A 23,774-nucleotide genomic window follows, 5' to 3' on the forward strand; every position below is an offset into this window, starting at 1 on the left:
AAATCCTTCAGAGAAGCTCTGAAGCCGTGAGGCCACAAGGAGGGACAAGAATATTGCCAAGCTGGCCCTGGTCCCTGTTACCGCTGAAGATCAATAGATCACGCGGACACAGGTTGAGGTGTGGTGAAGAAAGAGCAGAGTTTATTTTTCCTCCCAGGATTTATAGGCTTCTTACCATGGCCAGGGATTGGATGCTCAGGATAACACTTTCTCACTGCACTGGCCATGAGAAATGCCCATCAGAAGACGTGTAACAGAAAGAATGTACACATATCTATGTTTACAGTTACTGTCCTGGGAAAGTCCTTAGAAAACTATGTTAGCAAGCTCAGAAGCTGAGTTTTCAGGGCGACAGGTCCCCATGGGCTGCAGTGTCCTCTCATGTCCCCTGGTCCCCAAGGGCTGAGGTTCACCTGGAGGTGCCAGGTCCTGCTTCCATTCCCTCCTTCACTTGTTGCTAATCTCCAACACCACAAGACTCCATCAGCAGTGTCCCAGGCTTTCCACAGGTGCCACCAACCCACTGGGAGCTCAGCTGAGTGCCAGTGCCACGGGGGGGCGGGGGGTGGGGGGGGTGGCTTTTGGCCAGAAGGAAGGAGATGCTTCTCACTTTGTGTCCTTGCAGCAGAGACAGCCCAGAGAAGGCTGCAATGCAAGGCTCAGCTTAATGCAGCAGGGTAAGAGTCCTACCAAAAACAGCAGCTAATAAGTTAAGTAATACCCAGTGTTATTAATGCTGCAGCTCTGCCATCACCCATGTATTTATAATAACAGTGTTCCCACTGTACTAGCATTAATCATAATGGATTTACTAAGAAATTAAGGGGGAAGGGATATTATCTCTCTCGGGAACGGCACTTGACAGCAGCCCTATTTACTGTGTGGATTTGGATTGGTTTAATTCTCAATGTCTCGCTCATTAATCTGCTTTTCCAACAGCCCCTCACAAACACCCCTCTGGGAGCACAACCACAGGAGGAGGGAGGCAGGACAAGCACAGCCAGCTGAGGGGGGCTCAGGCAGAGCAGCCCCAGGGAATCCTGGCACAGGGTCAGCACAACCACCAGGGCTGTCTCATGGGGTGTGAGGGCACGGTCCTCTCCTGCCTTGGTGGGCAGTGTGCACGTCTGGGCATCACCCTCTTCTCCAGCCAATCTGCTATTCTCAGCTCCATGCTTAAAAACTCCTTAGCTTTACCTGGTGAGCAAGGAATAGTCAGCATCTCTTCCCAACATTTATAACAAGAGCTCAAAGGTTTTATTGAAACTTGTTTTCCCATATGCCTTTCTCCTCATCAGGCTTCTGGCTCGGGACACTTGGACCAAGAACAGCTTGTCCAAGCCAGGGAATGCAGTGAGACACCCACAAAGCTCAGGCCCACCAGCCTAACCAGAACCCATTGAGCTTTCACCAATGGGTTTTTACCAATCAGACAGCTTTTCACTGTCTGATGAAAATGAAAGATTAATGTATGTCCTGAAAGTCAGATGATCTGAGTAAAATTAAATCCTGATGAAAATCAAAGCTTGGTAAAAATTAAAGCCTGAAGTCCAAAGTGATCCAGTGATTTTTACCAGGAGTACGGCTTTCCTTGGTTAGTTTATAGCTGTGAGGAAAGACAGAGACATTTTATCACAGCTTGCATTAAACCCCTCTGATGCCTTGCCTGGGAGAGTGGAAGTGGCCTGGAAGCTGTGCACCTGTCAGCAGGAAAACAAGCTGGAGGAAAAAGGCTCCCAAATCCTAGAAAGCCCTGGAGCCTCCTGGGCTGGTGTCCCCATCAGGGGCAGCTGGCTGTCCTCAGCCAAGGAAACACTGGGATTCCACTGGATTTATTGTACCTATCCATTGCATCACACAAAGGATCTGAGGACACCTGGCTAATTTTTTCACCCCAAGTTCTTGATACACAAATAAACACACTTCCCCCTTTTCTTTGTCCATTTAATATTTTTTTCTTTCTATTTTCTGCTTGAGGAGAGGGCTGGGCTGAGATTCATGAGTGTTCAGGAACACCCCCATGTCCAGCCCCCAGCCAGGGAGGCCGCAGTGAAGCCTCCTCAAGGTCTTCTCTCCTCCTGGCTGAGCAGCCCCAGCTCTCTCAGCCTTTCCTCAGAGCAGAGGGGCTCCAGCCTGCAGCATCTCTGGGGCCTCCACTGCCTTGCCTCCAACAGCTCCAGCTCCTTCTGTGCTCAGGACCCCAGAGCTGGGGCAGGGGTGAGCCCGGGAGGGGCTGCAGCTTCATGGGCACCAGCAGGGAATTTTGTGTTATCCCTGGAGAGGAACTAAATGCACTCTGGTGTTGAGGGATAAAATGAAAGGAATCAAGCCTGCCCTGGGCAGGGTTGCCACCAGCACCAGCATTTCCTTGTGCAGTCTGAAGGGATCTGTCAGGGGCAGATCCCAGGGCTCCCCTTGCTCCGGCCCCTGCCCAAAGCAGCTGCAAGGATGGCAGGGCTGGCCTGTGGGTCCATGCCCAGCTCAGTTCGGAGCTCCCTGTGCCACCACAAGCACAGGCTCCAAAGCAAACCCTGTCCATGGGGACACAGCAGCTGTGCAACGCTGGCACCCTGCAGCTGAAGCTGAGCCTGCAGCACCCTGGGGTACCCACACAGCCCAGACTGTCCCCAAGGCTTCCTGGAGCCTGAGCCCAGGCTCAGAGGCCCCAGGGCTCCCTTCTGGGGAGCTCCAGAGGAACCGAATAGAGAGAGCCTCGGAGCCCTCAGCAATCCCGCCAGCAACCCACAGGCTGGAGGACACAGACGGCGCTTCCTGCCTGGGAGAAGCCTCATGCCCATCTCCAGGCACCACAATCACAGCGATCCCCACAGCTCCAGCCCCTGCCCAGCTCCTCTGTGGGCAGCGTTAAGGCTTCAGCAGAAGCACCAAAGGCCGAGGGCCTTCTGGCCATTTTCCCTTCCCCACTGCACGCCTGGGCAGCTTGCTGAGCACAAGCAACCTTTTCCCCTCTCCCCCTATGCCCTGTGCTCACTGGGCACCAGAGAAAGCACCTGAGACACTGGGTATGAGAACACATTCTATATTTCTATATATAATTCTGTATCTATATTCTATATATTTCTAATTCTATATTTCTATATTAAAGAAGAACAAAGAAAAAGGAAAAAAAAAACATCTTAAAGAAAAATCCTGCCCGGCTCAGATGGCCCCGGCAGACAGAGAGCCTCTCAATTCAGCTCTCCTCAGAGCTCCAGCAGCACAGCCAGCCACGGGCCCACAGACAAGGGCGGTTCTTGCGTGCCCTGCGGAATCCATCTTGCCACTTCTGCAAGATGGAGCCTGGAGCTGCCCGGAGGACAAAGGCTGTTTCCAGAGCCAGCCTTCTGATGGCAGGGCTGATGTCCTGTGCCTTGTCATCAAGGCCTGCAAGAGAGAGGAACAGAGCCATGGTCAGATCTGGATCTGCAGGGACCCGAGGAGAGCCCCGTGCAAGGGCCAACCCAGGTGGCTCTGGCCATGGCCAGGAGGGAGCAGGGACCAAAGGGATCAGCCCAAAGCCACTGGACACTATTGGCACTCGTGCCCCTGAAATCTCTGTGTGTGCCCTGGCCACACCAGGCCTGGTCCGCACAGGGAGCAGAGCCCTCGGCAGCCGGGGCAGGGATTGCAGCTCCCCTTGGCAGCCGGGGCTGGCAGCCCGCTGCCCTCACTCACTCTGACAGATGCTCTGGAGCTCTCGTTTGTTCCCCCGGAGGTGCCACCCGGCCATCCCTGGGAACACAGAGCCTGTCAGGGTCCCAGCAGCACAGCTCCCTGCCAGCGGCGCTGCCAGCCCTGGGGCCACACGGCCTCCTGCCCCGGCAGGGCTCAGCCCCGGCCCTTGCCGCATCCTGACTCAGCCCAAGGGCCCGGCTGCCAGAGGCCGGCAGCAGCAGCCCCGAGGGCAGCCGGGGCTCCAGGGCCGGAGCAGCAGCCGGGGCTGGGGCCGAGCTGCGGCGGGGCAGGGAGGGAACTCAGCCCGGTTCGTGGCTCACCAATGAACCTGATGGCCGCCGCTCGCAGGGACTCCTGTGGGCTGTCCAGGTAGAGCAGGGCCCGGTGCAGGTGCTCAGCCGCTCGGCTCCTGTCCTGTGCCAGCTGCAGAGAGCGGCGGGAGGGAAGGGTTGGTGCGGGCTCTGCCCCTCGGCCGGGCACTGCTGCCTGCGGCCAGCCCCGGCCTCCCGTGCCCGCCCAGCCCTGAGGCACCGGGCAGCAGCCGCTGGCGCCGGGCTCTGGAGGGGGCAGAGGGCCGGCTGCTGCCCGGGGAGCCGCGGTGCTGGCCTGCCCGACAGACCGGCTGTGCCGGGGCTCCATGGGCACACGGCTCGGGGCCACAGGGGGCTGGAGTAGAGCCCGCGGGGCCCAGGGAAGGGAGCAGCGTGTGGGGCACAGGCTGGCGGCCCTGGGTGCGGCACTGGGCAGGGCACAGCTGCCAGCCGCACACACTGAGCTTCTCCAGCCTGGGGCTGGGGCTTCCAGCCCGCCCTTACCAGGCCCTCGCCGAACCTCCAGGTCTGATCCACCCGCAGCATCTGCTGGAGATCCTTCCTCTTCAGGAATCGGGCGGAACAGAGCAGCGTTTCCCGGGAGGCCTGGAGAGCAGCAGAGACCCAGAGATGGCACCACAGCCCAGGGCACAGGACCCACGTCCCTGGGCCAAGACCAGGAGGGAGCTGCAGCCTGCGAGGCAGCAGAGCAGGAGGCAGCCGAGCGCCCTGCCAGGGAGCCACGGCAGCTGCTGAGTCCTCACATCAACCACGCGCTGGTTCTCGTCATGGCAGTGCAAGGAGAGTGGGAGCAGGCTCTGCTGCACGTGGGACTTCAGGGCCTTTTTCCCCTCCTTTGGTACTAAATCCATCATCTCTTGGAAGATGAACATGGAGCACAGCTGCACCTGGCTATCGTCCTGTACGAAAGGAAGAAATAAAGACCTCAGCATCAGCTGCTTCAGGCCCACCTGGGCACAGGCCTGCAAATGCCCAGGGCACAGTGCCCAGGCAGCAGCCATGGCTGGAGACACAGAGCCTTACATTGTCAAAGAGCGGCAGGAGCGCCTCAGCCAGCTGCAGGCCGAGGGGGATGGTTATCGGGCCACCATTGTACAGGAACAAACGGCTGAGGAGAGCGATGCTCATCCCAAGCACATGGCTGTCATTTTCCCCCAGGAGCTCCACGAGCCTTTCATGCAGGCTCCACATTCTTTTGGCCTGTGTGGAACACAAGTGTGTGAAATGCCACCCTGCTGCCACAGGGCCCAGAGGCCAAAGGCCTGTGCCAAAGCCCTGGGGCAGGAGGCAAGAGGCAGGAGGCAGGAGAGCTGGCAGCAGCTGCCTCAGTGCCCAAAGGCCAACCAAGCGCAAGCCACTGCCTTCCCCAGCCCCACACCGGCAGCCGCTGCCCCCTTCTCACCATGGAGGAATTCTTGCCGAGCACCACAAGGCCTCTGAGTGCCAAGCGACGCCTCTCCCTGCACTCGCTCTGCAGTTTGTTTGATGCGATCTCCAGGACGCTGTCACGGTATTCACTCGAGTCCAGGCACTCCAACATCTGAAGGGCACAGGCCGGTGATGGGGCAGCAGCGCACAGGGCTGGGCCCAGGCAGCAGCACAGGGCGTGGGCACCGTCCCGGGCGGCTGCGGCACCGAGAGGGCAGAGAGCTGGGAGACAGCTCAGCGAGACAGCGCTGCCCTTCAGGCTCACCTCCACAAGGAACGCCATGGCGGCCAAATCCCCGTGTGCCGTGTCTTTGCTGAGCAGCCCGAGCAGGTAGAATGCAATCGCAGAACACAAGGGTAGGGACACGTGACGCATTGCTCTGACGGGAGGAAAAAGGAACCAAGACCCTGAGCCAGCGGGACAAACCTCTCCATGGACTGACTCCCAGGAGGAGCTTGGCCCTTCTCCACCACCCTGCAAGGGGTCCCAGGCCCTTTGAGAAGCAGCTGCTCTTGGGCACCCTCCTCTCCCAGGCTTGTGCAGTGTCCTTGGCCATCCCTTGGTGACAAGGCCCTCTGGCCCCTGACCACGGGGACTGTGTGGGGCACCCCAGGCACGGGGCACAAACGCTGTTTGGGGGCAGCTCACCTGGCCAGCACACCCACAGCACAGTGGTGCGTGCCAGCACACAGCAGCGTGTCCCAGCCACACTCGTCTTCCACTGCTGCCACCACATCCTCATAGTGCAGTCGGCAGAGCAGGGCCTTCAGGGTCTGCACTGCAAACCTGTGTGCACGGCAAAGCCCAGGTGATGCTGGGAGCACGGGCTGCTGCCCTGGGGACATGGCAGGGACAGGAGGACTGGCATGGAGCACCTGTTGGGGCTGATGGCAAGGCCGTGTTGCTGCTGGCATCTCTTCCAGAAGGTATCGACCTTCTCTGGCAGATCCAATGTGCTGAAGAGCACTTGCAAGAGCAGATGCACCAAGAGGCGGGGGAAATACACTGTCACTGCATGTGGGACACAGGGCAGCTGGAGTATCTTCCATATCACCACAGTTGCCTGCGAAGGACAGAGCAGCCTGAGTCAGTGCTCAGTGCTCAGGTGTCCATGTGGCAGGGCCCGAGCGTGGCAGGGAGAGGCCAGTGGAGATGTAGGGACAGCAGCCGGCCTGGTGGCCCTGGAGCTGCTCCTAGGCCAGGTTGGAGCCCAGTGCCTGATGCAGGGAGATGCCATGGGAGGAGGGAGGATGGAGACCTGAGGGAGAGGTGACCTTGGGGTGAGCAAAGGTCAGCTGCAGAAACTCACAGCCAGGGCAAGGACAGCCGTGTGGTCCCCGTCGGAGGTGCACATGCTGAGCTCTGGCCAGGTGCCCAGCACATCCAGAAGTATCAGCATGGCTGGCTCTGCAGCCCTGCACGAGCACATGATGCTCTTCCACATGGTGGTAGCAGCTCTGTGGGGACAGAGTTCTGTGTCAGGGGGGTCTGGGACACATCGCCGTGGCCTGGGCAGCAGCAGGGAGCTGAGCTGGCTGCCAGCCCTGCCTCTGCCCACTTTCCCTCTGTGGCAGCCCAGCCCTGTGGGGACTGGCCCCTGAGGGCAGCAGGCTCGGGGGCTGCTGTGCCAGGGCTGACAAAGGGAGGAGCCACAGGGCCCTGGAATCCTCTGTTTGTCTGACACCTGGGCCAGGCTGTGCAGGGGGATGCCCTGAGCCCTCTGGGCACGTGGGCCCTGTACCTGTCACACCATGGGGCCACACGCAGGAGAGCCATCACCACGTCAGCAGGCTGTGCCTCTGTCAGATCCAGAAGGGGCCTGCACAGATTGTACTCAGGAAACTCATTAGCCTTGAGCCACTGGTGGATGAACCTCACCATGGGGAGCACCTGGAGAAGGCACAGGGAAACTTGGAAAGCTGCCAGCAGGAGTAATGTGCCCAGCTTCCCAGAGAAGTGCTTCCCTTCCCACCGCACTGCCACGGCCTCAAAGGCTCGCAGTGAGCAGCTGGCGTGGCCAAGCAATTCCTGGGAGGATCGAAGCCAGGCCACAGGCTGCTTACTTGCTTTGGACTGGAAGGACCCTCCTCCACAAGCATGTCCAGCAGGGCAGCACTGGCCTTGGTTTTGAAGATGGGAGAGTATGCTCTGACCACAGTGCCCATGGCACTGGTCTCTTCCTCCCGAATTCTCTTCATGAATTTGCAAATCATCTGCAGCAGAAGGGCAAGAAATGAGGGACATTGTATGGATGCTCCAAGCGTGGTGCTGGGCTGAGCAGGAGAGGGGATGGCTGCAGGTACCTGCGCTGTTGTGCGGAAGAGGCCACGGCTGCGTTCCTGCTCTCGAGTGCACTCCATGGCTGCTCCTGGCAAAGAGCGAGCACAGCTTGAGCTGAGGGGCTGCGGGAGAGGCCGGAGAACACAGCCCAGCCCTGCACTCCCCAGGCAGGGACAGCCCCGGGAGGCCCCAGGGCACAGAGTACAGCTCCAGGGTGTCTGACCCAGCCCCACTTCTGTCCTGTCCATGGGCGTGTCCCCGGGGGATGGGATGGGATGGGATGGGATGGGATGGGATGGGATGGGATGGGATGGGATGGGATGGGATGGGATGGGATGGGATGGAACGAGGCCAAGCTGGCTGCAGGCCCAGGTCTGCCGCTCACCCTGCTGCGGTGGCTGGAATTGCTCCAGCTCTCCAGGCTGCTGTGCTGGGGCAGTCCCAGGGCCTTCTTTCTCCTCCTTCACCCAGGTCATCTTGGGGACACTCGGAGGTCTCTGCTCAACATCACTGCCTGGATTCATGGCTACTTGCTGCAGAGATGGCTCGGAAAAGGGCTGAGTTGGCAAGTCCTGCAGCTGTGCCTGGAAGGCACCTGCAGGAGTGAAGTCTTGGCAAGGCTGCAGGACAGCCTGTCCTGCACTTGGGTCTCAGGGGCTCGTGCCACAAGGACAGGAGACTCGTCGTCAAGGACCGCAGTGAGGAAATGCCACGGTCTGGGCTCGAGCACACCTGAGAAGTGTGGTGCTTCACCTCACCAGAAGTGAAGCCTCGGGAAGGCTGCAGGTCACCGAGTGCTGTGGTCTGGCCTCGAGGTGACCTGCAGGAGTAACGCCTCAGAAAGGCTCTGGGTCAGCAAGGAATGAGTGCGCTGTGCGGGGGCTCCTCACAGCACCACTCTGTCCCGTCCTGCCCTGTCACGTGCACCAGGCACTGTGGTGTGGCTGTGTCACCGCCAACACTAATGTCACCCCATGTCACAAAGGGCCCTTGGACACCCTGTCCCGTTCCATTCCACGGTTACCATGCTGCACCGTGTCACCAAGGGCCGTTGCACACGCTGCTCCCTGCCCTGGGGCTCCACTCAGCCCGGCCAAAGTGGCCCAGCTTGGAAGCAATGCCTTGGCCCAAGTGTCTCAGACAGCCCAACAGGATCTTTAGGAACAGCTCAAACAGCAAAGGCTGCCCTGCTCTGTGGGCTCAGGGCAGCAGAAGGAGCCCCCTGGGTTGCCGAGGCAGCCGTGGCGGGAAGGGCGCGGGGCCCTCCACAGAAGCTGTCACGGCCTCCTTGGGACATGTCCCGCCTGGTGGCCATCCTAAACGTGGCGGTGTGACACAGACCAGGAACGTGTGGGCCAGGGCCCGAGAGCTGTTCTGACCCCACTGAAATCAGCAGGGGTGTCAGAATCCTTGCCAAAGCAGGCCTGCCACCCCCCGAGCCCTGGCAGCGCTGGTGCCCATCTCCTGCCCCAGAGACCTGTGCCTTGGGGGGGCTTCTGTGCCAGAGGGCAGCCAAAGCCAACGTGCATTGGGGGCTGTGCTCCATCCTACAGGGACTGTTGGCCAGAGCACCTGGAACAACTGGTGACAACACTTGGGATGTGTCAGATGATGTTGCTCCTTCCTGGAATGTTGTTTTTCATGGAAAGGATTAGCAGTAGCACAAAAACACCAACAGCTACTGAATTTCGCTGGACAAAGAGACTCCACAGAGATGCTGTCATGTATCCTTGTGCCTTTCTGTCTTTCTTGCATTTTGGAAGAAAAAGAATTGGCCCAGCCTCTGCTGCAGTTGCTGTGTGTCTGCCTGTGGCAGCTCATGTGCAAACACAGCTGGTTGCCTGCTGAGCACGGCAATGGACGGCCACAAACAGGGAGGTCCCCAGTGAACATCGAGGCAGACACCTGGGGAAGTGCAGAGCATAGGGATAACTGTGGGAACAGAAGCTGGTCTGTGTCTCTGATCTTGGTGCTGATGCCATAAAGCTGGGCAAGAAAACAGTACTCCATGGTATAAAGGCCTATAGAGCAGGTATTTATTTATTTGATGCCGGGAGGGAGTGGCATAGCTTCTCAAAAGCTACAGCACAAACTCACTCCTCCATTCTTCACACAGTACTACCTTTTATACAGTTTTTTAACTTAATGTTCACATTATACTTTCCAAACCTTCATATTGCAACCTATTTCATAATCACATGCTAAATTTGCTGATTTCCAAAAAATTCTGCATTCACATACCCTTTTACAAAGTAATTAATTCTTTCTGCATCCAGCTTTTTGCATAGCTGAAGCATTATCTCACTGCCTCGGCACCAGCGTGCCTGGTGTCCAGCCTAGTGTCAAACTAGGACACTGCAATAAAATGGAACAAGGCAGTGTTGGTACCTCCAACACAACAGTGGCAGTAGAAAGCAGGGCTGTTGTTATCTCAAGCCAACCATTTGTGTATCCACTGGAGTCACAGAAGCACCTGGGCATTTCTGCAGCTCATTTAGGATCCAGCTGGGAGGCTCCAACCAAAGCAGCAGGGCTGCAGTTGATTTGTGCCCTGCGCTAGGAACATGTGAAGCCACAGATGGCTGCTGAGGAGACGGGGCTGTGATGCTCGCGCGCAGCCAAGAGAGCAAGAGCAGCACCTTTCCAGGGTGTGAAGGGGCTACAGAGAAGTGGGAGAGTGACTCTTTGTCAGGAACTGTAGTGACAGGACAAGGGGAAATGGGTTCCAATGGGGAATAGGAGTGGATTTGATGTTAGGAAAATATTCTTTGGTGTGAGGTGGGTGAGGCCCTGGCCAGGCTGTGCAGAGAGGCATTAAAGGACAGGCTGAACAGGGTCCTGAGCAACCTGGTGAGGTGGGAGGTTACTCAGGGCTGAACAAGAGGACCTATAGGGTCCCACCCAAGCCAAACCATTCCAGGATTCCATCATTCCAGGCCCTAATGGAAGTGGTCCCAGGACTCCTGTAACATCACTACCCCCAGAGTTGTGATGTCTCAGCCCGTGTTCCAGCAGCAGAAACGCAAGCAGGGCAGGATCCCCTCACTTGGCTTTTGTCTCTTGAACAATCTGAGCACGGGCAATGCAAAGCAGAGGAGGGCCAGAGCTTTTGGGGGCTCCAAGCCCTTAATATCAGCCCCTGCAGCTGCAAAAGCTGCTCCCCAGATGCTGGCTCCAGCAATTCCCAAGGCCATAAAGGCCTTCAGAGCCTGAATGTGGATTTTTCATCCGTGTAGCTTGGTGCCAGCTCTCAGCCCAGGAGTCCCTGTGGCTGCAGCAGGAAGGGTGGCAGAAGGTTTCCTGCCTGCTTTGCATTGCTGCAGGGGCTGCTCCTGTCAGAGCCCCCTCTCTGCTGGTGACAGCTTTGCTCTTGGGGACACCGCTCTGCAGCAGCCCAGGAACACGAGCGGTGCCCAGTGCCAGGAGCGCCACCAGTGGTTCCCTCCTGTGCACGGGGACCCCAGCCCCAGGGTGGCTGTGCCAGCACCCCCAGGGACCTCCAGCCTCAGGAACTCAGGACAAGGGGAAACCACAGCTGTGCAAATGCTGCCTGTGCCCAAAGCAAATGCAAAGACAGACAGCCTGTGACAAACAAGGACAATTTATTTACACGACAGCACCACCACCACCAATGAACTACAGAATGTATTTACGTTATAAGAATCTTCATAGCAACAATCTATAAAATGTATTTACAATGAAAGGACCTCTATAGCAATTGCAATCTAAGAAATGTATTTACATTAGAACCTAACTGCAGCCTATAGAACATATATACTGAAGGGACTGTGTCCATCATCTCTGTTATTCCTGCAAGAGAAGGAGGCATCTTGGCCACTCCAGCCCAGCCCTGAGGGCTGTTCCTGTGCACACTCTGGTGCCGTTTCTGCTCTGTCCAGAGCCGCTTCAGCAGCAGCGACTCAGCAGCGCTGCTCGAGGAGACATCACCACCCTCCCCATGGAGGCAGAAGCTGTGCAGACACAGAGCTCTGTGTCAGGGGAGCCTCGGTCTCAGCACCGTGGCCTGGGCAGGCGCGGGGGCCCGGGCTGGCCGCCAGCCCTGCCTCTGCCAGCTGCCCTGGCAGCACCCAGTGGCTGTGCCCTGCCAGGGCCTCCTTGCCCTCCTTGTCCCCAGCCAGCCCAGCCTGGGCACCTCGGGGCTGCTGAGGCCCAGCCTCGAGGGCTTCTGCTGCAGGCATGGCAGTCTCTCAGGGGAAGCACCAGAGCAGCGGGTGGTAAGAACAAGGTGACTGCCCGGGGGCTGCTCATGGCCTCTGACACCCAATTCCTCAGGGCTTCCACCACCCCGGCCCCTCAGGGGCCTCCTGTGCCCTTGGAGCCTCCTGCCACCTCCTCCCTCACACCTGCCCCTTGTGCCTTCCCACTGCCTTGTCCCGTCAAGGCCTCTGCAGCACCGCATTCCTTCCAGGCCTCCCTCCACCCCAGCCCCTCTGGTCTCCCCCAGCCCGGCCAACCTGCCCGGCAGCGGCGCAGCCCCGATGGAGCTCCAGAGGAACCGGATTGAGAGAGCCTCAGAGCCCTCAGCAATCCCGCCAGCAACCCACGGGCTGCAGGACACAGACGGCGCTTCCTGGCTGGGAGAAGCCTCATGCCCATCTCCAGGCACCACAATCACAGCGATCCCCACAGCTCCAGCCCCTGCCCAGCTCCTCTGTGGGCAGCGTTAAGGCTTCAGCAGAAGCACCAAAGGCCGAGGGCCTTCTGGCCATTTTCCCTTCCCCACTGCACGCCTGGGCAGCTTGCTGAGCACAAGCACCCTTTTCCCCTCTCCCCCTATGCCCTGCGCACACTGGGCACCAGAGAAAGCACCTGAGACACTGGGTATGAGAACACATTCTATATTTCTATATATAATTCTGTATCTATATTCTATATATTTCTAATTCTATATTTCTATATTAAAGAAGAACAAAGAAAAAGGAAAAAAAAAAATCTTAAAGAAAAATCCTGCCCGGCTCAGATGGCCCCGGCAGACAGAGAGCCTCTCAAATCAGCTCTCCTCAGAGCTCCAGCAGCACAGCCAGCCACGGGCCCACAGACAAGGGCGGTTCTTGCGTGCCCTGCAGAATCCATCTTGCCACTTCTGCAAGATGGAGCCTGGAGCTGCCCGGAGGACAAAGGCTGTTTCCAGAGCCAGCCTTCTGATGGCAGGGCTGATGTCCTGTGCCTTGTCATCAAGGCCTGCAAGAGAGAGGAACAGAGCCATGGTCAGATCTGGATCTGCAGGGACCCGAGGAGAGCCCCATGCAAGGGCCAACCCAGGTGGCTCTGGCCATGGCCAGGAGGGAGCAGGGACCAAAGGGATCAGCCCAAAGCCACTGGACACTATTGGCACTCGTGCCCCTGAAATCTCTGTGTGTGCCCTGGCCACACCAGGCCTGGTCCGCACAGGGAGCAGAGCCCTCGGCAGCCGGGGCAGGGATTGCAGCTCCCCTTGGCAGCCGGGGCTGGCAGCCCGCTGCCCTCACTCACCCTGACAGATGCTCTGGAGCTCTCGTTTGTTCCCCCGGAGGTGCTGCCCGGCCATCCCTGGGAACACAGAGCCTGTCAGGGTCCCAGCAGCACAGCTCCCTGCCAGCGGCGCTGCCAGCCCTGGGGCCACACGGCCTCCTGCCCCGGCAGGGCTCAGCCCCGGCCCTTGCCGCATCCTGACTCAGCCCAAGGGCCCGGCTGCCAGAGGCCGGCAGCAGCAGCCCCGTGGGCAGCCGGGGCTCCAGGGCCGGGGCAGCAGCCGGGGCTGGGGCCGAGCTGCGGCGGGGCAGGGAGGGAGCCCAGCCCGGTTCGTGGCTCACCAATGAACCTGATGGCCGCCGCTCGCAGGGACTCCTGTGGGCTGTCCAGGTAGAGCAGGGCCCGGTGCAGGTGCTCAGCCGCTCGGCTCCTGTCCTGTGCCAGCTGCAGAGAGCGGCGGGAGGGAAGGGTTGGTGCGGGCTCTGCCCCTCGGCCGGGCACTGCTGCCTGCGGCCAGCCCCGGCCTCCCGTGCCCGCCCAGCCCTGAGGCACCGGGCAGCAGCCGCTGGCGCCGGGCTCTGGAGGGGGCAGAGGGCCGGCTGCTGCCCGGGGAGCCGCGGTGCTGGCCTGCCCGACAGAGCAGCTGTGTCGGGGCTCCATGGGCACACGGCTCGGGGCCACAGGGGGCTGGAGTAGAGCCCGCGGGGCCCAGGGAAGGGAGCAGCGTGTGGGGCACAGGCTGGCGGCCCTGGGTGCGGCACTGGGCAGGGCACAGCTGCCAGCCGCACACACTGAGCTTCTCCAGCCTGGGGCTGGGGCTTTCAGCCCGCCCTTACCAAGCCCTCGCCGAACCTCCAGGTCTGATCCACCCGCAGCATCTGCTGGAGATCCTTCCTCTTCAGGAATCGGGCGGAACAGAGCAGCGTTTCCCGGGAGGCCTGGAGAGCAGCAGAGACCCAGAGATGGCACCACAGCCCAGGGCACAGGACCCACGTCCCTGGGCCAAGACCGGGAGGGAGCTGCAGCCTGCGAGGCAGCAGAGCAGGAGGCAGCCGAGCGCCCTGCCAGGGATCCACGGCAGCTGCCGAGTCCTCACATCAACCACGCACTGGTTCTCGTCATGGCAGTGCAAGGAGAGTGGGAGCCATCTCTTGTAACTCTGCATGGTGTCTTTCTTGCCCTTTTTTTTGAAGAGGGGAGAAAAATTTTCAAGATGAAGTTGCAGCGAAGCTCCCTGCTGAAAAAAGTGAAGCTTCATCCATCCCACAAACCCCAGCCTGAAAAGACAACAGCACTGGCTTTCTGCACTCCAGAATTCATGTCCTGCATGGGAATTTAAGAGGAGGCTCAGCAGCTGCAAGAATCACAGCCTCATGGAATCATTTCTGTTGGGAAAAACCTTCACAAGCATTGAGCCCAAGCACTCACAAAAGGAGGTGTCACCTTCCCCTCCCTGATGCCCCAGCCACAAGCACTGAAGGACCAGGGGCCTGTTCCATTGGCTTCCAGCCCAAACCTAATCCCTTTGTCAATCATGGAAGCACAGCAAGAAAGGAACTGAGTTCCCACTCCTGCAGCCAGTGGCACTGATGGCATCTGCTCCATGTTGGCATCTGCTGCATGTTGGCATCTGCTCCGTGGCAGGAGGGATTCAGGGATGATCCTGCCCTGGGCTGTCACACTTTGGGTGGGCACTGCCCAACCTGCTCTGGAACTCCTCTTACGCCCTCACTGGAGCCGTGGCTGCATTTACTGTCCCAGCACCAGCCTGGGGGGCTTCACACACCTCCAAGTCTGAGATGCTGACTCTGCTGCCCAACCCAGCAGCTGGAAGCCTCTGGCAGAGGATTGCTACCCTTTCTCATCCTCAGGTTCTGCTTGAGCTAAACCTTCCCACAGGCCCAGATCAGACAATTCAGGAGCATATTGTCCCCTACCAGGTCTTGCAGGAGCTTCTTTATTTCCCTTTGATGATCCACAGGCTGTGCATCAGCAGGAGGGCTACTGCTGCTCCCCTGAGCTGCTGGAGCTTCTTTCAGAAGTTGACCTATTTTGCTGCTCAGACTTGGAGACACTGAACGTAAAGGACTCTGGGGGGAACACTCTCCTAAAAGTTCTGATTCTTCTTCCTTCACGTTCCACCTGCACATTGGATGGGAGAAAGGTCACAGAAACCTGTCAGCAAACATGGAGCAAAAGAACCTCTGGACATCAATGCAAGATCTCTGCTCTGAGAGCCTGAATTGCACCAGACAACACTGGGGGCAAAAAGCTCTCGCTGGGGGCTGCGCAAGAGAGGCCAGGGTGTGTCCAGGGACACGGGGCTAGGGAGGGAGACAGTGCAGTGAAGGCACCTTTGAGAAAGCCATGAGCTGCCGCAAGAGACAGAACAAACAAAAGGCTGTGCCTGCAGCAGGGACAGGGAGAGGCAAGGAAACAAGCAGGGCACTGCAAAGCACTGCCTGGGCAAACATGCTGTGCTCCAGAGGAGCCTGAGGCTCTGCACAGGTGGTGTACTTTACCTGCTCGAGAGTCCTCCTGGGCACAGTGGTTGATCCAAGATTCTCTGTCTTGTCTTTTGCTGATGTTGCAGCCACATCCCGTACATGTTCCACGACCTTCCTGGAGTGCTCTGATAGCTGCTTCCCTTCTGCTCCAACAGCCTGCTGGGTATTCAGAGAGGAGATGATTCCCTTATTTCAGACACCACAAAAGCTGTCCCTTGGAAATCTGTCTCACAAAGCATCCATGTGGCACCAGCAGTGCAGCTTCTGTTTGGCTCTCTCAGTACAAAACTACTCACTTGCTCCATTCCTTCCCACACCAAATCCAAATCCCCACGTGTTGCCATGATCTTGTGTGAGCACAGGAGAAGCAGCTCCCCATGCCCAGCATTTGGCTTGCAGCTGACCTGAACAGCAAACTCCAGAGCTGTAGCAGTCATTCTGGGTGTGCCAGGAAACAATCTGCCAGTCAATGGTCTCTGGCTGGGGCCAGGCAGACAGACAAGGCTGCCTGCCGCAGCTTGGGCTGCTTTGGCCAAGCAGGCCTGGACTCACAGGGATATAGAGTCCCACTTCTTTATGGGAAATATCACTGTAATCCTTCAGGGACATTGGAGTGGACTGAAGGTCAGTGCCTGTGCCTACCTGGAGATGAGACTGGCCCATGCAGTTTTGAAAATCTCCAGTCAGGAGATTTTCTCTGCAGGATTACAAAGTTTTTCTTCAGAGTCCCTTTGGCCATTTCGCTCTTCCTCAGTGCAGCACTCAGGAGTTGAGCATTCTCTGTCCCTTTGATTTCTTCTCTTCCTCTCTTCTTCAAGGCAGCAGCAGTCCCGTGGTCCAACTCTTCTTGCACGTCTTCCCTCTCCACTTCCAATTCCTGGGTTATCTTCTTCCCTCTTTGGATGTCAGGTGCACCCATGTCTTTTTCCAGGTCCCTCAGCTGCTGGTGGTACAATTCCCGTTCATGCTTCCAAAACAGGGAGAAGAAAACTCACTCATTGCCTCCCTTGATTTGCTTCTCACACCAGATCTGGACTCCTGCTGCAGGGGCAGGCACGTGCTGCCCCCCTCTCTCTCTGCCTCTCGGGCTGCTGCAGACCTTGGCTGGGTCCCCCCATTGACGCTGCCTCTTTCCCAGCTCGCTCAGCCCATCCCAGCTTCCTTTCTGCCCGTCCCCGACCTCTGGCAGCTCCACTCCCGTGTTCCTTTGGGCACGAGCTGCCAGAACTGCAGCCAGGATTTCAAGTCAATGCTAAGCAGGATTTAGGCAGTGCCATGAGGATGTGCTCTCCATCAGGAAGGAAGAGCAAACACCCTCAGCATTTCATTCCAAGGCCTTGGGGCAACAGGAGTGGTTTTCCAACACTCCTGTGTAGAGTTTCCATGGCAGCATCCCCGAGAGCCCCACCGCCCTCTCTTGCAGCACCAATGGCCAGATCAGTCTGTCATTCCCTGCTGCCACTCAGGACGAGTTCTCCCCTTGCAGGCACACGTCCTGATCTGCATCAGCACCTGGCTTTCCTCTCTTCTCTCCCCACTGCCTGCTCTCACACGGCCAAGGCCAAACACTTTTCAATTAACAGCAACCTAGGTCTTCTCATCCCTCCTGCCAGCTCCAGATATTTAGAAATCTGAACATGGATTTGGACGCAAGGAATTGCCCAAACCATGCAATGTCAATGGAGACAGTGTGGACATGGAGAACTAAAGCTTCCAGGGCACAGAACTCCAGCATGGAGGAAAATCAGCAGCCTCAGTGCTAACTGGCTTTGACATGGCTACAACATCATTTCCTCCTTGTTCAGAAGAATGCAATTAGGAAAGTAAACTGGAAAAAGGTGCTCCTTAGAACTGGTAACACAAGGTGCAAACATAGCTAGGAAATGGCCCTTTGTGGCATCTGCCATTCTCACCAGCACATCCTGCCTTTCCTTCTCCTGGCTCTCCAGTTTCCTCTGCAGTGATGCCACCTCCTGACGAACAGTCACAGCCTCTTCCTTCAAGGCAGTTTCTAGAGAGGTCTTCTGCTGTTCTGCCCTCCATATTGCTGCAGGAGGGAAGGGGAAAGAGAAGGGAGAAAGCAAAGCAAAGTAAACTGATGGACACCCTGCAGAGACAACAGCACTGTCTTCTCTGCCTGCCGTGGTTTGCCAGGCCTTAAGCCCACAAGAGCTTCCAAAAGTGAGAGAAATGAAGGAAACTTCCAGGCAGAGAAAAAAGCAGGAATGGCAGGGGCAAGGTTCAGAGGAATAGCAAAGTGTGTTTGCTCTTGGCCTTGTGCAGAGTGAACAATCCAAGAGAGACAAAGCAGCTGGGATGCCTGTGCAGCCCTGCTCCAGAGAGGCCAATAGCCTGGAGGCTCTGGCAGGGCCTGAAATTTGGGGGAATTGAGCTGAGGCATCCAGCTTCAGCTGCTTAGCACAGACACAGCACCTGAAAGGCACCAGCTGTGTATGGGATCAGCCACAGCAGAGCCAGTTGGCACCGCCAGCCACAGCATCATCCTTGAGATAAACTTTGACTGGCGCCTGGATGGATAAGTCTCGTGCTGGTTGTTTTTCCTGTCTGCCATCTCTGGGCAAAGGCCTTTACCTCTGCATGGGATCAGAGATCCCCGCTGGTGGAACAGGATGGGGCAATGGATGGGAGAGAAGTTGTACCTTGCTGAGTTTCCTCCAACAGTGTCTGCAGCTCCTGTTTGCATGCCTTGATTTGGTTGTTGGCTGAGCCATCCTCAGCTCCATCTCCATGGCCTCACAGTGTGTGGCCATGGCCTCTGCTCTTTCCTCAGAGCTCTGGAGCCTCAGACGCAGCTCAGACATCTCAACCTGCAGCACATGCACAGTGTCCCTCAAGCTCTGTTCTCCTGCTTGGGACTTTTCCAGCTCCTGCAGCAGCTCCTTCTCTCGAGTGTCCTGCTGAGCTGCCTTCTCTGTCACTGCATCCTGCAGGGCCTGGATCTGGAAGATGGATGCAGAGAGCCTCAGGGACTGGGCTGCTCCTGAGGCAGCAGAGCGGGCAGTAGGGAGGAGAGCATTGAAGGAGAAATGACTTCAGGCAGAAATACACCAGAAACAGAAGGTGCAGAACCAGGAATCCAGTAGAGACAAAGGTAGAGAAAACAGGGGAAGGGAGGCAAGGGGCACCCTTGAGGCTGCAGCTCTGAACACGGGCTGAACTGGCTGTGGTGGAAGTGCCCTGCCCAGCCTGCCATAGCCACGTCTGTGTCCCCACATTGCTCAGTGCCTGGCACAGGCACCAATCCTGTCAGGGACAAGCACTGCTAACAGAGGGACAGAGAAGCTCCAGAGGAGTGTGCTGCTGCTCCCAGATTTCCTGCTGGGACCCAGGAGAGAATGGGGGAAAACTTTGGCAGCAGACACCAGATCCAGCCTTGGCCTGAGGGTGCAGCAGCAGCAGCAGCCCTGGGCAGAACACGGCGGCAGTGGATGCTGCTGGGAGGGGAAAGAGGTTGGGACTAGCATGCCAAAGGTGGTGTTGTGTGTCCCTGGAGAAGAGGATGGAGTGCACAGCTTACCTGGGTGTTGAGCTGCTTCAGTTGTCGTGTACAAATTGAAGAGAGTTGTTCGGCCTGCTGAAGAGCAGAATGAAACTGAGACAGCTCATTGTTCAGTGCCTGGTTCCTTTCTTCCAGCAATCTGAGGCACAGGGTCTTTTCCTCCAGAGACAGAATCAGCCTAGATAGGAAGCATGCAACTCATTACTGTATGCAATCACATTTTATAAATTCTTAAGATCTGCTCCACCTCAGAGAAAACTGCTCTGTCCGATGAGGCTCTGCACACTGATGCTGCCTGGAGCAGGAACTTGGAACTCATGAGCTGGGTCCCTGCCCAGCTGCCCAGCAGGGTTGTGGGGACATGGGGGAGGCAGGGCTGGTGCCAGGGCCAGCAGGGATCAGGGATGAGGCGAGAGCCGGGGAGGGCCTCTCCAACAGTCCCTGCAATGTTGGGACTCAGACCGTGGCAACCGTCAACAGTCCATGAAATGTTGGGGGTTGCACTCTGGAAACAATCAACAGCTCTTGGCTATTTGGGTTTGGACCATTGAGCTGTCAACAGCTTGTGACCATTGGGGCTTGGACCTTGCAACGGCCAACAGCACTTTGATCGTGTTTGATTGCTATTGACCCAGCAAAGGCCAAGAACCTTTAGATACTGGGGTTTGGACCCTGCAAAAGCAAACTCCATTGGACACTGAGGTTTAGACTTTGCAAATGCCAAGTCCTTTTAGGCACTGAGAGTTAAACCCTGCGAAGGCCAACGGTGTTTGAACATTAAGGGTTAAACCCTGCGAAGGCCAAGGGTGTTTGAACATTAAGGGTTAAACCCTGCGAAGTCCGAGGGCCTTTGAACAGTGGGGTTAAACCCTGCGAAGGCCAAGGGCCGTTGGACACTGCACTTTGGACAGTGCTCGTGCCAAGGAGCGGATGGACACGCGACGGGTGAGTGAGAAGGCCACTGCTCTCCTTGTGCCAAGCCCTGCAGGGGCCTGGGTGGGCCTGGGCTGTGCCTCAGGGAAGGCTTCCCTCTGGGAATAGCAAGGGTTTAACAGTTGCTGTTCCAGAGCTCCAGCAGCTTTGGTGCTTGCTGTGGGGACAGGCCTGAGAGGGAATGGGGGGCACCTGGCCATCCCAGAGCACAGCCACATCTCCTCCTCCATCCTTGTCCAACCGGAGGGGCCATGGGCACAAACAAGGGTCATCGCCTTCCCCTCAGCCTAATTTACAGTGCAGCCTCAGTGCTTCCCAGAGACAAACCGGGGTTTCTCTCAGACATTTCTGAGATGATCCCCAGTGGCCTAGGGGAGGCCATGGGGATAACAGGAAGATGCTCCAAGGGCTGGAGCACCTGTGCCAAGGGCAAAGGAGGCAAGAGTTGGGGTTGTCCAGGTGGGAGAAGGTTCCAGGGTGATCTTAGAGGCCCTATCAATGCATGAAGGAAGGGCCTGCAAGAGAGCTGGACAGCGACTTAAGGCAGGGGCCTGCAAGGACAGGACGAGGGAAAATGGCTTCCCACTGAGACAGGGCAGGGATGGATGGGATATTTGCAGGGAATTCTGCCCTGTCAGGGTGCTGGGGACCTGGCGCCCTGGCATAGGATGCCCAGGGAAGCTGTGGCTGTCACTGGATACCTGGGAGTGTTCAAGGCCAGGTTGGAAGGGTCTCTGGGCAACTCCCGTTTTGGTGTCCTTAGAAATGATGAGACACATTCCAGCATGTTTGTTTGTGCTGCTGTCAAACTAGTGGGCTGAAAATATTCCCAAGGAGGGGAGGAAGAGCTCAGCTGGAATTGCTGCGCTCTGGGACAGGCTGGGAAGCACTTAGATGCGACTGGGCAGGCATGCAGTCTGAGTGTGCTCTTCCCTGTGCTCTTCCAGGGAGCTCGAGGTCTTTCTCACCAGGGACAATCCTCCCGAGCCCCTGAGGTGAGTAAACTGTGCTGAGCTGGCTGGGATTTTGAAACTGAATGGACACTGGTTCTTGTGGGATCAGAAGACGCATCTCAGTGGTCCTTTGGAATAGGAAGAGAATGCCTGACTAACAGCTGGATGTGGGCTTTCAGGCACTGACAGACGACGGTGACAGCATGGCCCATTCCATCGTCTGCACTGACAATCCTGGCAGCATCCTCTCATCTCTGACATCCACGGATAAACAGGATCCCTTTGCATTGCTTCGGGAAGTCTCAGGGAATTGTGGGCCCTTGCAGGAACGTATTGGTCAAATGGACGAGGAAACCCAAACGGTCACAAGCCGCTATCAGCAGATGGAGGATCTGACAGAAGAAATCAGAGGGTGAGCATTTCCTCCTCCTCCTCCTCCTCTTGCATTCCAGATGCAATCTGCTTCCAGGTCTGGGAGTTCAGAGGTTCCTGGGTGAAGAAATCACCTGCCCTACCATGTGTGGCTCTTGAGCATCGTCCTGTCATGGTTTTTCATGCTCTACTGTGACTCCTAAGGCTGTGTGGGAGATGCACAGCCATGTTGGAATAGAAGACTCCTTCTTCTCACCATACCGCTTCCCTGAATTCTGTTCTTTGCGTGCCCCTGCCCAGCCACTGCTTCTCACTGAAGGAAGGCAAAATCCTGCCTTCCTTTCCCTTTGCCTCTGGAGGATTTCCTTGGGAGGGAAAGAGCAAGGTCTTCCTTAGCCCACTGCCCCCTGCTCCAGCCTGGAGTGCTGGAAATGGGATTGGTGACTCTTGAGGCCTCTTTGTTCTTCTGACTGAGCCTTGTCTCTGCAGTTGCTGCAAAAATGTTGAGAAGTCCAGGGAAAAGCTGCAGCAATGCATGGGAATCCCAGAGCCAGGAGCCTTGTGGCTGCGTCAAAGGAACACCGAGCAGCAGAAGGAAACGTCACCCCAGGTGGAAAAGGCCCAGCAGCAGGACAGGATGGAGGTTGGTTTTGGAAATGAGACTGGCTTTCCCTTGAATACTTGTCTTGGCCCTTCTTGTACAGTGGAGGCTGCACTGGAGGGAGAAGACCCCTCATTGCAGAGCAAGCTGGAAGTCAAGAGGCAGACACTGGAGGAATTGCAGCTTCAGAGGGATCTGCTGGAGCAAAGGAGGGATGATGTCACCATGGCTCTGGACACCTCATTGCTAGGCAGCACCTGTGGGAGTGGGAGTTGTGCCAGCCAGATCAGCCCAGATGCTGTTTCTGGCAGAAGAAGACAGGGACACTGCTGTGGACAGCTGCCTCAAGATGGCACACGCATTTTTTAGCCAGGGATATGGGTGTTTGTCAGCAAAGTGTTGCGTGCTTCTGCAAAATTTGTTGCTGTGAGCAGCCACAGAGCCTCTAAAACAGGGAATGGAGCTGGGGAAGGGTCTGGAGCACAGGTTTGACAAGGAGCAGCTGAGGGAGCTGGGTGGGCTCAGCCTGGGGAAAAGGAGGCTCAGGGGGCACCTTCTTGCTCTCTACAGCTTCCTGTGACAGGAAGGTGCAGCAGCTGAGGGTTGGGCTCTGCTCCCAGGGAGTAAGGGACAGGACACGAGGAAACTGCTCCAAGCTGTGCCAGCATAGGTTTGGATTGGGCGTTACAGGATAGCTGCAAGAGAAGGGTTTGTTTCTGATGGTCCCTCTCAGACAGTCTCCGTTCTGGGGTATGTGGTAGGTTTGGCAAATACACAGCAGAGATTTTGCTTTTGAAGAAAAGAGCTCAAAAACACGGTTTGGTCATCTGGCTTGACTAGCAGCAAGGGCCATTAGACACCTTCTCTGTGTAAGACAAGTCAGTGGTATTGTTGGTGTGAATTGCTGCACCAAGACATCTGCATTGGCCGCATCAGCCAGACTTCCATCAGTCACTAAATGTCTGCTCACCACAAGAGCCATTTCCCTGCCAAGCATCCCCTCGTTGCAGAGAGCTGCTCTGAACATGTGGAGAGGTGACACTTTGATGGGGGTTTTGTTCTAGAAGAGGAAGTCCTGTGTATTTTCCCTTGCTTCAGGGAGCAAAATTGCTTTCCCCAACCTTCCTGAAAATGTCCAGTGCTGAAATAGATCCTGAGAGAAATTTTGTTTGCCAAGTGTCACTTGAGGAAGATGCAGTGTTTTTGGGTGACAACATCACGTTTGGAGTAGGGATGTTTGTTGGCAAGGAGCTGTCAGGTCCCAGGCAAGGCAGCAGGGCCTGACACAGCAGCTCCAAGGTAACAGTGGCAGAGGCTTTTGCAGCCCAGGGTATCAGAGCTGCATAGGGCAGATGCTGTGAACCTTTGAGGCCAGAGCACAGGTGCTCCTTGTCCTCTGGCTGCCTGCGAGGTGGCACTGGCTGGCTCTGCACAGGGCTCCTGAGGAAGGGCTCAAGCTGTACCTTGTCCTGTTTCCAGGTTTCCAAGGAGCAAGAGTCATCGAGCAGGGCTCTGGAGCAGCTGCGCCAGCAATCCTCTGGCCAAGGGCACGCACTGGCCCAGGTGCGCAGAGAGAAGGAGCTGCTGGGCCAGGAGAAGGCTGCCCTTAAGGGAGGAATGGATAACATGGAACGGCACCGACAAGAGCTCTGCAAGCAGCTGGCTGAGACCAGGTAAAGGCAGGGAGCAGAGCCTTTCAG

General features: G+C 57.1%; 2 protein-coding genes across 2 annotated transcripts; both read right to left on the reverse strand.

Moving 5' to 3' along the window:
• Window positions 1-3,024: 3,024 nt before the first annotated feature.
• LOC147650292 (maestro heat-like repeat-containing protein family member 7) lies at window positions 3,025-9,633 on the reverse strand. The gene is made up of 15 exons (XM_086853504.1): window positions 8,102-9,633; window positions 7,740-7,804; window positions 7,500-7,649; window positions 7,178-7,326; window positions 6,746-6,893; window positions 6,312-6,499; window positions 6,085-6,222; window positions 5,701-5,815; window positions 5,410-5,547; window positions 5,031-5,207; window positions 4,751-4,906; window positions 4,491-4,592; window positions 3,996-4,098; window positions 3,676-3,732; window positions 3,025-3,384 (listed from the first exon to the last, which is right to left on the reverse strand). Exons 1-15 carry the CDS (start codon window positions 8,238-8,240, stop codon window positions 3,194-3,196), a joined length of 2,016 nt encoding a protein of 671 aa, XP_086709630.1. The 5' UTR covers window positions 8,241-9,633; the 3' UTR covers window positions 3,025-3,193.
• Window positions 9,634-12,561: 2,928 nt separating this feature from the next.
• LOC147650293 (uncharacterized) lies at window positions 12,562-16,662 on the reverse strand. The gene is made up of 5 exons (XM_086853519.1): window positions 15,711-16,662; window positions 14,025-15,330; window positions 13,530-13,632; window positions 13,210-13,266; window positions 12,562-12,918 (listed from the first exon to the last, which is right to left on the reverse strand). Exons 2-5 carry the CDS (start codon window positions 14,064-14,066, stop codon window positions 12,728-12,730), a joined length of 393 nt encoding a protein of 130 aa, XP_086709645.1. The 5' UTR covers window positions 14,067-15,330; window positions 15,711-16,662; the 3' UTR covers window positions 12,562-12,727.
• Window positions 16,663-23,774: the final 7,112 nt, after the last annotated feature.

The sequence above is a fragment of the Cyanistes caeruleus genome, chromosome 16 (genome assembly GCF_971803275.1).
Source record: "Cyanistes caeruleus chromosome 16, bCyaCae1.hap1.1, whole genome shotgun sequence".
Classification (NCBI taxonomy): Eukaryota; Metazoa; Chordata; class Aves; order Passeriformes; family Paridae; genus Cyanistes; species Cyanistes caeruleus.

Coding starts and splice junctions, on each gene's coding strand:
- LOC147650292 (XM_086853504.1), bottom strand. CDS start 8,240: ATGAATCCAGGCAGTGATGTTGAGCAGAGACCTCCGAGTGTCCCCAAG. Junction 7,650..7,739: donor TCTTCCGCACAACAGCGCAG/GTACCTGCAGCC, acceptor CTTCTGCTGCAG/ATGATTTGCAAATTCATGAA. Junction 5,548..5,700: donor CCATGGCGTTCCTTGTGGAG/GTGAGCCTGAAG, acceptor TGTGCCCTTCAG/ATGTTGGAGTGCCTGGACTC.
- LOC147650293 (XM_086853519.1), bottom strand. CDS start 14,066: ATGCTGCGGGTGGATCAGACCTGGAGGTTCGGCGAGGGCTTG. Junction 13,633..14,024: donor GGAGGTTCGGCGAGGGCTTG/GTAAGGGCGGGC, acceptor CGCTCTCTGCAG/CTGGCACAGGACAGGAGCCG. Junction 13,267..13,529: donor GGCGGCCATCAGGTTCATTG/GTGAGCCACGAA, acceptor CTGTGTTCCCAG/GGATGGCCGGGCAGCACCTC.